Source organism: Dicentrarchus labrax, unplaced genomic scaffold (genome assembly GCF_905237075.1).
Source record: "Dicentrarchus labrax unplaced genomic scaffold, dlabrax2021, whole genome shotgun sequence".
Lineage (NCBI taxonomy): Eukaryota > Metazoa > Chordata > Actinopteri > Moronidae > Dicentrarchus > Dicentrarchus labrax.
The window spans coordinates 20,310,264-20,323,689 of NW_026136711.1; the positions used below are offsets into that span (position 1 = coordinate 20,310,264).

The following is a 13,426-nucleotide window of genomic DNA, read 5'->3' on the forward strand; positions in this document are numbered from 1 at the left end:
ACTATTTTCTCGAATCCTTAGGGTGCAGACCTCCAAACCAAACCAGATGGCAAGATGACGCAGCCAGTTAATATGGTGCAGTTGCTCACAGTAAGACTCAACTCATCACAACAGTTTAAATTGTGTTCAAGGTTGTTGGCCTAAACAAGAACTTGCTTTGTCTGACATACTTGTCTTTGTTTTGTCTCATATTTAAACAGAAATACCCTATTGTGTGGCAAGGCCTTCTGGCACTGAAGAATGACACAGCTGCAGTCCAGTTGCATTTTGTCTGTGGCAACAAAGCTTTGGCTCATCGATCACTGCCCCTACAAGAAGGAGGGGCATTGCTCAGGATTGTCCAGAGAATGAGACTAGAGGCTTCGCAGCTGGACAGTGTAGCCCGAAGAATGACCGTATGTGTCTTTTTGTTTTTACCAACAGAGTTATTGTTTAACTAAATGCGGTCTGCTGATACACATTTCCCTTTCTTCCCTCTACAGGGGGACAGTGATTTCTGTCTTCTCCTTGCTCTGCCATGTGGACGAGATCAAGACGATGTTCTAAACCAAACTCAAGCTCTTAAGGCCGCTTTCATCAATTACTTGCAGACAAAGTTGGCTGCTGGTATCATCAATATCCCCAACCCAGGTTCCAATCAGGTGAGACATGATTGTTAATGTGTGAGGGTTTTTCTTTGTGATTTTTCTTTTTAAAGTTTGATCATTTGATTTGATGAAAAGAGGTTCTTTAAACTAATAACTTTATACATATCATTTATATGTGACCTTTGAAACAGTCTTATAAAACTTTACTATTATTATTACTATTATCTTGCTGGGTCATTGCACAAACAATGCACATGACCAAACGGGAGGGACTAGAGGCTCTTTCAAAAGCCAACTCAGAGCTGATGTGAAGTCTGGTTTATGTCACGAGTTTGCAACACAGACATGAGTCATCAGGCACCTGATTGAGTGAATAAAACACATGAATATAAAACTGCAATGTCCACAGCCACAGAGTAGCACAAAGCAAAATATAAAGTCAGATTTAATTCATATAGTCCAAAATCATAAATCATAGTTTGCCTCAGTTTTGTCATTGGTGGTGGCTAAACTGGTAGACTAGGCTAGGTATAGGTTAAGCTAACAGGCAGCTGCAGGGTACTCCCTAACACAAATAAACGTATCAAATCTTAATGGAAACATAACAGTTTAAATTTAGCACTGGTAAAGTCCCAGTAGAACTGTAAAAGATTAAAAACAACACGTCACAGGAGCATCTGAAGAGTAGTATATGTTAGTCAGACTGTGCTATAAATTTGACATGAACTCTAAACACACTCATTTTTATGGTGTAGTGGTAAAAGGGAGCACAGGGAGGAACACTGGTTAAACCTGAAAACTGACCAGAGCCAGACTAGTCTGAAGGGATAAGTTTCCATGTTAAAATATCAACCAGACTTACTGAAATAACCTGCTTTAACTGGTAATCTTGAGTTATGAAACACCCCTCTGGTATCTGTTGGTTCTCTGTAACTTCAAATGTGTAATCTTACGTTTTGTCTGTTTTTCCAGCCTGCCTATGTGCTACAGATTTTCCCACCGTGCGAATTTTCCGAGAGCCACTTATCCCAGCTCGCCCCTGACCTTCTCAACAGGATCTCCAGCATCTCACCACACCTCATGATTGTCATCACCTCTGTGTAACCTTCACTGCTGGGAACTGTCCCATCGATGGATGTTCTTGCTGATGAGCCTCAGGAAACCAGAGGAATGAGATTTTTCCTGGACACAATGGGAATGTGTAGGATGAACCCTATCGCCTTTTTGCTTCTTTCTTTTTTTTTTTTTTGTCACTCTGGTATTTTTGTCCTTCTCAAAAGAACTCAGGGATGGACCAAACCAGAATCAGTCTTATTTGACCATTTCTCTGCTGTATTTCTATTTATTGGAGTTTTTATTTTAATGTTTGGAGATGCTCTGAAGAAAAAAATCAGGATGTTTGATGAACAAGAATAACTATGTGGGTGGCCTTTTTTCTTTCATCTGTCTTTTATTGATTGTCATATTCATTTCTTCATGAGAGAGGATCATAGAAGCTGTTGCACCACAATGGCTTGAAAGACATTTCAACATATAATTTTAAATGATTATGTACAGACTTCCTCACCCAGGCTTTCTTTAGAGGAGGAAGAATTAACTTGTAAAACTATGGAGACCCTGTAGAGGACCACGTTCGTTTAACAGTTTCTTTAATTCCACCAGCTCTGCTCATTTTCTCACACTACTGAAGCAGTTACACCTCTGGCACCTGCCTTTGCATTGAACAAGCTACAGTATGATTTGGGAGTTTTTTTGAATACAGGACTTTTGTAAATATTTTAAATACTGTATTTAAACTTTGACAATGGAACTTGGAAAACTTGACAGAGACCTGAACTCTGGGACATACCAGAACGCAGGGTGTGGAAATTTAGATGGATATCCTTGATTTTTGGGTGTAAATACTTGTAACACAAGAAGGTTGTCAAACTCTCCTGTGGAGTCTGCTGATGGCACTTCATATTTTGTAACTCAAATAAAAACAAACTCCAGAAAACTTGAATATTTAAGATATAATTCTTTATTTTTTTGTTGTGTTATTTGGCAAGAATGTTGATGGGTTATTTCACTCACATTTCATACTTTACAACAGAGGTTTAAGTAAACGAGGGGTTGTTAATATAATAGTACAAATGGAAAATGGTACATCACTTTGTATTATTTGGTGAATTACATGAAATATTTATATATTAAATGCTCTTAAAATGTAATGATAGTGATAGATCAGATATTCCTTTAGATTTAAGATAATAAGAAAAGCACAGGTATTACTAATAACTTTAACGATGGCCCCAGTAAGCCATGTCACACTTACAGTTTATAGAAAAGGAACAACACATTAAATTATAAATCAGGAACTGTATAAAAGCAGCCTGTGAAAAGCTTTATAGACTTGAATTCAGCTAATGTGAAGGTACAGTATACGTTGGGTATGATACTGGCTCTGGACTGTCAGCTCACCTGCTGTAAACTGACCTTTTATCAGTGAGGTATATTCAAGCACAAACCTTACTAACTTATTTATCTGGATTGTCACACAAAGAACATTTATTGTTTTCTATTCACAATCTAAACATCTGAAACTTGTTGCAGAGCTGTAAAAGGAATATAAAACAGAAGGCTGTATGTTACATTCACTTCAAAGGGGGGAGATAATCATGTGTTACACACATTGTCACTATATTTGACTTAAATGCTACGCTATTTTAAAATTACATGTCCTAGTGTTTTAAATCTACGCTGGAGCCAAACAATGCCACCAGCTGGTCTTCATACTGGGAAATGTTCCTCTTCATGATGTCCATACAGGGTCCCAGCAGACGCTCAAAGGCCTGGATGTCAATTACTGAAAGAAATAGAAGGTAAATTAAGATTATTTTATCTCATTGTAGGCTTTTTTTTACCCTCTAACAGATAGACTATTAAAAAAGGATAAAGGTAAAGAATTGGTGCACAAATAATTTTTCATTGAGTAATGTTTAGTCATGTAACTGGCAGCCTGGATTTTAGAGGAATTGCTTTTTTTGGTCATTATTAGTGAGTCCACTACAAACTCAAAGCAGAGAGGGTGTGTTTCAATATATAAACCTTTGTTTTAGAGGTTCAGTGTGATATTAAACATGAAGTTTAAAGGGAAAGTAGTCAAAACTTCAACTGCATTTTTATGACTTTCTAATACTGGATAGGACCTCTTCTTGAATGTGTGCAAACATTTAGGAATTTTTGTCTCTTCCTTCAATTTGGAGACACATTAATCACACTGTTGTGTGATAGACAGTCAGCTATTTAATAAAGTCAAAGAAAATGAGCTAATATTCTAGTTTGGCCAGCGTGAGGATGTCTGAAAGTGAATGTTTTGGTCCTTTGACCTTGTGTGTGATGAGCTGGCTGTAGGAGCACCTGATAAAACAGTAACTGTCTGTGTGTAGATTTAGATTTTACATTTTAGATTATGAGTTACTGTGTTTGCTCTGTTGGTCTAATCCCCTCCTACACTCAACCAGCCAGTGTCTTTCACTGAAAACGAGGTGCAGGAATCTTAAAATAACTGTGCCGTTACTCCACTGGTGTCTTTAACTTACCTAAACATTTGGTTTCTCCCACAGCATAAACTGAGGCAGCTCGTGGTTTGTTGGTGACCAGTGCCAGCTCTCCAAAGTACTGCCCTCTAGAGCAACGAGCCACCTCAACCTCTGTGTTATCCTGCTGCCCCGCCTTCGTCTGTAACGGACACAAAGAACCTGTGAGTACTGCGGCCATTTAGTACATTAACATCACACATTACCAGACTGGAATATTACATCTACCTATGGGGGAAAACGAGCTATCAGCTTTAGTTATAACATTGGACTCTGTACTTACTTTGCTTTTTATCATTATCTTCACCTCTCCTGATTCCACAATGTAGAAACAGTCGGCCTCCTCCCCCTGAAAGCACAAAACACTGCATTTAATAAGTCTAACCTGTTACTGATTCATACAAAGGCAGCCAAATGTCCACAACACTGTACCTGCGTTATTAAGCGCTCTCCATCTTTGAATGCTCGGGCCCCCAAAACATCTACAATCTTCATTCTCTCAGAGGGCTTGTGAAAAGAAATGAAGAAGCACAGTGACACAACAAATACGGCGACTAAACATCCACCTATTCTTTGATTATTCTGTTTCTAACACAAACCTCCAGAGACTTCAGGAGAGGAACACACTCAATGAAGGCCTCGTACATTCTCCTCTTCTTCGCATTATTTCTAACAATCAGTCTGTGAAATGTGGCTCGATCCTGAAAAACGAAAACGACATAGTTTATTTGTTTCAATTCTACTTTTATTTCAGCTGAGAGGATGTACTCACCAGGCCCCACAGGGCGCCTTCCTGCGTGGCAACGATTGTGGCAGCTCGCGGCGTGTTGTACATGAGAGCCAGCTCACCAAAACTACCCTTGTTGTCGTACTTTCCCACACACACACACACTCCGTCCTTCTCCACAAAAATGTCATACACGCCCCTGGAAGTGATAAGAGTAGAATTCATTATACGACTGACACGCTGTCGTCTAGTTCAAACAAAACAATGTGTCATCTGTTGCTCACTTCTCTATAACATAGAAGTTGTCTCCATCGTCTCCTTGGTCTATGATGTGTTCCTGAGGTTTGACCAACACCTCGAACATGCCGTCCAAGACCTCGGAAAACTGCTCCTGGAGGACAAAGTAAGTTTATTTGTAACAAAATGCTTTACATAAAACATAAAAAGGCTTTAAGACGAGATGTAATGGAAACACAAGGCCATATAAAAATAAGCATCACAAGGTTTTAAAAGACAGTTCAGTGAAATAGGAGACAAAAATAAGTGGAATAAAAACAGAATAAACAGGATAATAAATGTTATGGCGCAGCTACAGTGACATGTAACATATTTCATTTAATAAAAGTGCAAACAGAAAAGTCTCCGGGCTCCAGTTAAAACAACTGACTGCTGGAGCGGACCTCAAGTTTCCAAGAGGTCTCTATTGTTTAAGTGTCAGAAAAACAGTATTTTAAAGTCTTTTTGACACATCCAGTGTAAAGATATCTGAGAACTGTAGTGATGAGTTTCAGCTGTCTGATTTTATTAATACTTTTATACATTAGGAGCCTCTGTGTGTGTGTGTGTGTGTGTGTGTGTGTGTGTGTGTGTGTGTGTGTGTGTGTGTGCGCGTCTTAAAGCTAAAGTTCATATTCATAAGAACAGCCACTTCTTCCCCTCCTGTAGAAGCTGATTGGTGCCGCTGTACCTGCTCCAGTGTTTTAAACAGTAAAATGTCTCTGCAGGCGTCCTGAAGTCTGCGACGCTGCTCATCTGTTTTGGGGTAAACGACCCGAAGCTCTGCGTCGTCGTCCTCGTCATCATCGGGGTTGTACGCCTCTGCACAAACTGCAGCAGGGTTGAACACATTTTAAAATTTCGGACTGTGGTCAACATGTATTAATATTCATTACACATATTGTTCCAGTTACTGACCTGAAACCCTGCGGTTGTATTTACTGGTGGTGGACTCTGCAGAGAGAGAAGTGAATGTGTTAGAATAGATTTCACAAGTCTATAAAAGCACAAGGAAGTCACGTGTGTGTGTGTGTGTGTGTGTGTGTGTGTGTGTGTGTGTGTGTGTGTGTGTGTGTGTGTGTGTGTGTGTATGAGAGAGATGTTGTTTCTTCTCATCTGTACAATTTTCTCTCTTGAATTTGTATACACATGGGGTGAATTGTTTGTGTTAATGAGTGTTATTTTGTATCATGTGATGAGTTACAGGTGGAATTGTTTGTCTCAGACCAGCACACAGTCTGTTCTTGCTCACATGGTCTTGTAGGTCAAACTTTGCATCCATAAAACATTTTTTGGGAGCTTGTAAATTTCATTCTGTGGACAATTTCTCAGTTTCCTTTGAGTGATGTTGACACTGAAGCTTTGGGGTTTGAAACATTTACATGGCACAGTTCTCATAACAAAATAATGTAACAACACTCACTGACAGTGTCTTCCTCCTCCTCTTCTTCTTCTTCTTCTTCTTCTTCTTCGTCCTTGTTAGGTTTATCTGACTTTGTTTCAAAGGTCACTCCTTTCCGTGCAGGTTTGGCACTGCGTTTCTTGGCTTTCAGATCATTTCTGTGGCCCTCCAGAATTCGTGTAAAATGCAGCACGGCAAACTCGACCAAGTCTGGTGGCCTGCGGCGAAGTACCTCCACTGTGTATCCCTGCAGCAGCTCTTTCAAACCAGCCGGTATCTCAACAGCAGTCATCATACGAGTTCAGAGGTCACAGGGCTGGAGCTTGAGAGTTCACAAGTAACCACAAAACCAAATCTAAATGTCGAATAGATTTAGATTTGAAATATGAAATCTCAGCATCAGCTTGTTCCACAGATTTAATAATCAAAGTTCTGCCCAGACCGTCATCACAGGAGCGACCTGACTCCTCCTCCTCTCGTCCCACTGCCTCCAACATCCAACAGCTCATTGATTTCTTTATTTGGCACAGCCTGTCGGAAAGTATTGAACAGGACTTTTCACTGCAGAAGTAATTAAAGGCTGTCCGATGGATTACGCCTCAGAACTTGATGATTTGGCAAAGCAGCGACAACACAGAGACAGAGCAGTGGACAGTGGCTGGTGTTAGACAGCTGCAGAAACAGACACCGTGAGACAGACTGAACTGTATCTAACACACAGATAGTAACTGAGCAAAGTAAGTGAAATGGTACAGCTGTAAGCCAATAGGAAGCATTTATGTGATGGAAAACATGAAGCTGAGCATGAAATTCAACCTTATGGAGAGATGTTGTTGGACATCAACATGCCCCGTTCACAGGACTCATTACAGGAAATCCTGCAGCTGCTGGAGACAATGAGGCAAATCAACAGCATACATTTAGTCTTTCCTACTATGAAGTCCTCTCTGGAGGTCTCAGGTTTATTTAGTAAAAGTATTCTGGTAACAAATCCCACATAAATTTGGTGACCCTCTATATGACCCTCTCAAATGTTATATTTTGATGGCTAAACTTCCATTATTTTTTACATTATTAAGACATGACATTTCTTTAAGTTCTTAAACTTGTATTTTTATTTTAGTATTTATTTTCTTTTACTTATTTGCTTTTATATAAATTATAATTATAATTTATTCTTATTATCCTTCATTGCAGTTATTAAATAATGGACAGTCAAGGTTTCTATGTTTTATGACAGGATTGCATTTCACTGTGATTGTACCTTATATGATCACGTGACACATTGATTGATTGATATTTGTATATTGTAAAATACTCCACAAATAAAAAGAGAATTCAGAAAAAAGTGCACGACAAGACTAATGTGTAAATATGGAATCTGTTTTTTTATTTATTTCTATACATTCTGACATTCACATACTGTTCAATCAATCTCATAATGACTACCTTCATCATTTCACATTTAAACAAACAGAAAAGTGTAGTTAGTATCTGTGACCACACAGGAAGCAGCAGACAGTTTGAAAGGTGTGTATTGCTGAGAGACTGAACACACACAGTACAACAAAATGCACCTTTTCCCTGATATGTAAACCTGCTCGCAGATAACAAAAAGGTAAGGCACGACATGTTCAGTTCACTCCTCGTCTTCTATAAAAAATAACAGAATTTAAATCAGAAAAACAAGTAAAACAAAAGGAGTGAGAACATTCGACTGTCTGTGTGTGTGTGTGTGTGTGTGTGTGTGTGTGTACTGGCACAAGTGCAGAGTCATCACAATGTCTCAGCTCTGATCCCTCAGCAGGTCTGAATGATCCACGTGCTCTACAGTACCACAGGGTTTTAAATATTATCAAGTACATTATTGGAAAATTTGCCAAAAAGAAAATCTCTTGGTGATGTTTGATTCACTGTGTGTGTTGGTACTGCTAATAACTCAGTTGGGTTCAAGAGTTCTATTCCTGGGATTCCTGGGATACATTGGAGGCGGCGCTCAGCCTTCATCACAGGTCCGGTGCTAACCAGTTCAGGAACTTCATCGCACACTCAAATCCTAAGAAGCAGGCCTGAAAAAAAAAAATGATACACAAAGACACAATGGTTCAGTTTGTGTGTAACAGTGATGGAGTTAGTACAATCTTTACAACACATCACAGCATAGATAAATAAAGAATTACTGTGCTCAGATTTTGTGTTTACATCCTTTATTGTTGTATAAAGTATTTTTGATGACACCATATTATGAGTTAGCTTTGGGTTTTCTCTCTCTCTTTTCTTTGATCAGTACAAAACCCAAAGACATTCATCTTATAGTCACATGTGACAAACAAATTAGTTTTCTCTTAAAAACCAACCTGTGCGATTCATTTTCTGTCAGTCCAATAATTTATTGATCAATGAATTGTTTCAGCTGTACTATCCACAACCAAATATAAGGGTTAAAATGCACAAAACATACTTGGTATCAGCTGATATTGTTGATTACAGTTGGCTAAATGTACGATGAAATATCATCTGACAAGAACTTGATTATAATAAGATTCTGAAAATGTAATTTAACTTCTTTAGAATAACGGATACTGTGCAGTAATACACTGACTCACACATTTACTGGATTGGAAACTGAAAACGTACTTAAATTTCTTAATCTATTTCAGAATCTTTGTGTTGAGGAAAAGGAAAAACTAATTTTGGTGTTTTGAGGTGTTAAAATAGATGGTCAGGGTGAAAAATTTACTTTTTGTCTCAGTGTCCCAAAACTGTCCCAAATTCTACATTCAACTGTCCCAAAGTTAACAACAATTGTGCCAAACTGAAATTCTTTTTCATTCTACATAATGAATATAGTTGAATAACTTTGTTTCAGTAACTCGCATCACTTCACTGCCTCACTCTGGTCCGTCGAGGAAGTTCTACCAGTTATACTTGAAGTAAAGTTTAAATCTACAAAGGGTGGGAGAAGCTCAAACAAACTATTTACATATTTACACAGATAACAACACACTAATCCAGAGATCCGGAGAGAAAGAGTGAGCGATCAAACAAGCTCCACAGGCCACATCTACTGACTCTGAGCAGCACGCATGGGAATGAATTACAATATAATATATTTGAATGTATGAATTTGAACACCTAACAATTCAAATAATATATATTCCATGGCATGTAAACATGATAAATACATTTTACATTAGCAGAAACTCTATTATATCATGGCAGACAGTTTACCATCAGTAAGAGAAAAGAATATACATAAAAACTAGTTACTTAGAGCAAATTAATGTTGATTTGAATAAAGATTTTAATTGTGGATAGACCTCCTGTCTTGATAGTCTTACATGCATTAGGAGGCTTCCCTGTACCTGTCTTTGTGTCCCAGGTGGTATTTTTATTGTCCCCGGGACAACAGGACAAGTCAAAGTGCTGTATACGGTATGTTGGTGAATCAATTTATGAGTTGGTTTTGTTTTTGGTCTAAATCCTTAACATGTAAATGCATGCAACTTTCATTAAAACACTCATTACACTCACTACAGGTCGGTGTAATGATTGGACTACATCTGATCTGTAGCACGGTGACATTGATGTCATTCTTCCAGTCACTACCATATACGGCTGCTACTAATCTCAAAACTAAGTTTCTTCCCATCAAACCATCTATGAACCAACCAGCTCCTCTGAGCTCGTCACAGTGTTACTGAACCGAAGAATACGTGAAGTGCACTCACTGCGTTTGCAGGGAAAGCTCTAAGCATGACAGCATTGAAGCCCTTGTACAGCGAGCCCACGCCCTCCTCCCTGACCAGCTCCCGCAGAACGTCCCGGAAACCGTTGGGATACTTTCCTTCAGGAGCTGAGAGAGAGACACATTTTTAAATAACAACCTGCTCCTAAAAGAAAATGTAAAGAGAAGACGTTTTATAGAAGTAGTCAAGTAGTCTTAGAGGTGTTTCAAAGCTCATATAAGAGGCTTCGCTAGTTCTCCTGACTGGGGCGGACAACTGGGGACTTTAACCATTAACTCCAGTTTCCACTGACCAGTACTTTGAGATATCACACTACCTCTTCATAGACTGAACACTGAACTTTACTGGCTCTTTCAGCATCCTAACACCTCTTTATTTACACATAGAAAAAACCAACAAGGGAAAAAAGACCTCTCTGAACTGGGTGCAAGACTTGATAAGAGCCTCATACTCAAACAGCAACTAGTGGAACCTTAAAACAAACCTGTTTGGAAACGAGACTTGAGCACGTCGGCTGGAATCGCAACAGCCCAGTTAAAGATCCCCGCCATCCCCCCGGCAAACAGCACGCTGGGAATGCTGAGCTCATTATGGCTGCAGGGAAAAGACAACAGGTTCACCTGCTCAGAGGTTGTTTGTTTTTTAACAATATGACAGTAGAAACTGTAACGAAAGAGGAAATATTCACCTTTTTCCTGCTGGTGTGAGGACGTTCTTCAACCACTCGTAGGATGTGAAGTACATCCCACTGGCTGGAACATCTGAGTTACAAAACATGAAATACAGTTACTTTTAAATGATCGATAAATAAACGGATACATGTGAAAGAAGACGTGCAACAAAGGCAGTGATTCAAAATATATATATGCAGGATGTAACTGTTTTATAGAGGCAGGAAGGGCATTCAAATTGTTTGTTAGATCTCAGGGATACACACAATGTGCTTCAGTGAATGTAATCAGGGCATGTTTAAGAGTTTAAGTCTTTTTCCATAAATTGTTCTTATTATTATTTCGTCTACTCGTTGTTAAAGTTGTGCCTCCTGCTCGAGGTTTTAGATCCTATCGGAGTAAAGAAAGCACCTCTCACCTCTCATGAGAGTCAGAGCGGTGCCTTTGTAGATTCCTCTGATCCCCGACTGTCTGTACAGCTGCTTGACACAGTCCATGGGTCCCGCATACTTCACCTCTCCTGACGATGCCTGGATCTGCACGCACACACACACACACACACACACACACACACACACACACACACACACACACACACACTATTTCAGATAACCTCTCCAGAATCTGAAGCAATAAAAGATCAGTGACAGGAGGCAGTCTGAACCATAGTGGCACACAGAACTATAATATACCTCCTGTATATCTGTACAAAGACATGACCTCTGACCTGTAGGAGGCATTTGATGCGCTCTCCAGGAGCCATGATGGCCGTCGTGAACACACCAGACAACATCCCAGCGGCAAACAGCTGTGGATACCTGCAGGAGACGGTAAGACGTACGTACATGTTATTACCCACAGTGGAAGTGAAGAGCGCCACCACCGACAGAGCAGTCACCTACGTGAGGATATCATCGGGGGTCCTCTGCTGCAGCTTCTTGCCCAGTCCGAATCCAAAGAAACAGACGGCAAACATGGGCGTGACTCCGATGATGGGTGCCGCCATGCCTCTGTAGAGTCCTTTCACACCCTGTGAAGATGACGAGGAAACATTTTAGATATTATAATAATTTGTAATTCTTACATTCTATCTGATGTATCCCGGAGATCACGTCAGCGTGCATCCTCACCTCTTTGGCTAAGGTCTTCTTGAAACAGTCGATGGTTCCGGCGTACAGGAGGCGCTCTCCGGGTTTGGGTTTGGGCTGCGTCTGTAAACGCACCTGAGAAGAAGAAGAGGAGTCAAACACCACAGTGGAAACAGTTCGCACCATAAAGAAAAGTTTTCAAAGATTGATGTGGAGGAACTTGAACCGGGGCTGCACAGAGACCTGACCTCTGACCTCTGACTACAAGCCAGACAGGGAATAAGTCAAATATTCAGAGTCAATATTGAAAACACGACTTTATATAGTGATAATAAAGGTTTAAATAACTGCATAGACATATTTATAACTACCTCAAACACATATTTGGCATCTCTGAAGTGGAATTTGTTGTTATTGATTACCTGCCACCCACACAAACACCTACACATCTGCACTAAGATGCATTCAGGTGAGGTCTGCAGGAGGCAGCTGAGACATACGATACACTGAAAGTGGGTCAAAGGTCAGCAGCAGCCTGATACTCTTGAGGAACAAATATCTGCCATATGTTTGTCTATCTGCAGCGTCACACTCCTGTTTCCGACCGGAATGCAGCGAAGAAGTGAGACACACAAAAAGTGGACTCATTACTTTAATGGTGTCGAGTGGATGTCCGGCGAAGACGAGGCAGACTCCTCCAAAACCTCCGGCGAAGAAGTTCTTCATCGGACTGATCGGCTGCTGTTTGGACATTTTTACTTTCCGTTCTGCTGGAAGAAAACACAAACAAACAAAAATAAACAAACAAACAAACAAACAACGGCGACTGGATGAAACCGACTCCGGGAATAGACTCTGTTGTGTTTAACCTGGTGTCCTGTGGCTCTGGAGAAGGTGTTTGTGTGCTGCTGTCACTGCTCTCGGACCTTTCACCCACTTGTGTACCCGGACCGGTTTGACTGCCGCACAGCGATACTCCGGTGCGTCTCTGTTTGGTGTCCGGGTGGAAACGTTCAATGTGAGCTTGAAACTCGAATAAATAAATAAAGTTAAATGATACATAAATAAATGCAAACATCCATAAACACTCAAGCCTTTATTGTTGTTATGTTGTGTATTGAATTATGTGCTAATGTGATATATAAATTAAAATGTATTCATGTTTATTCCCAAGAAAAAGGTGAATTCTCTATGTAAAAAAGAAATTCCACATTATATATATATATATATATATATATTGTATATTATTTTTATTTGTATCCATTGTACATCAATTGGTGTATAATTAGATTGAGAATAAGAACGGTTATAACACTGTTATATAATTTAAATGAACATTACAGACAAT

The 13,426-nt window shown here is 39.7% G+C and overlaps 2 protein-coding genes across 5 annotated transcripts in view; one reads left to right on the plus strand and one right to left on the minus strand.

The window, feature by feature from the left end:
* The window catches only part of si:ch1073-335m2.2 (msx2-interacting protein), a 19,090-nt gene extending 16,501 nt beyond the window's left edge, over window positions 1-2,589 (plus strand). For all 4 annotated transcript variants that reach the window (XM_051416347.1, XM_051416348.1, XM_051416349.1 and 1 more), the window contains 4 exons: window positions 22-90; window positions 201-395; window positions 483-641; window positions 1,560-2,589. In XM_051416347.1, coding sequence (XP_051272307.1) covers window positions 22-90; window positions 201-395; window positions 483-641; window positions 1,560-1,691 — 555 coding nt within the window. In that variant the 3' untranslated portion in view covers window positions 1,692-2,589. The remainder of the gene's footprint in view (window positions 1-21; window positions 91-200; window positions 396-482; window positions 642-1,559) is intronic.
* Window positions 2,585-13,075, minus strand: prkar2ab (protein kinase, cAMP-dependent, regulatory, type II, alpha, B). The gene is given in 17 exon segments (XM_051416480.1): window positions 2,585-3,432; window positions 4,169-4,307; window positions 4,449-4,514; window positions 4,598-4,672; window positions 4,765-4,866; window positions 4,938-5,091; window positions 5,177-5,283; window positions 5,860-5,999; window positions 6,087-6,122; window positions 6,592-6,857; window positions 11,002-11,080; window positions 11,409-11,526; window positions 11,718-11,808; window positions 11,893-12,020; window positions 12,121-12,213; window positions 12,730-12,848; window positions 12,948-13,075. Coding segments are annotated over 16 exon segments (1,821 nt in total). The 5' UTR covers window positions 12,832-12,848; window positions 12,948-13,075; the 3' UTR covers window positions 2,585-3,307.
* Window positions 13,076-13,426: the final 351 nt, after the last annotated feature.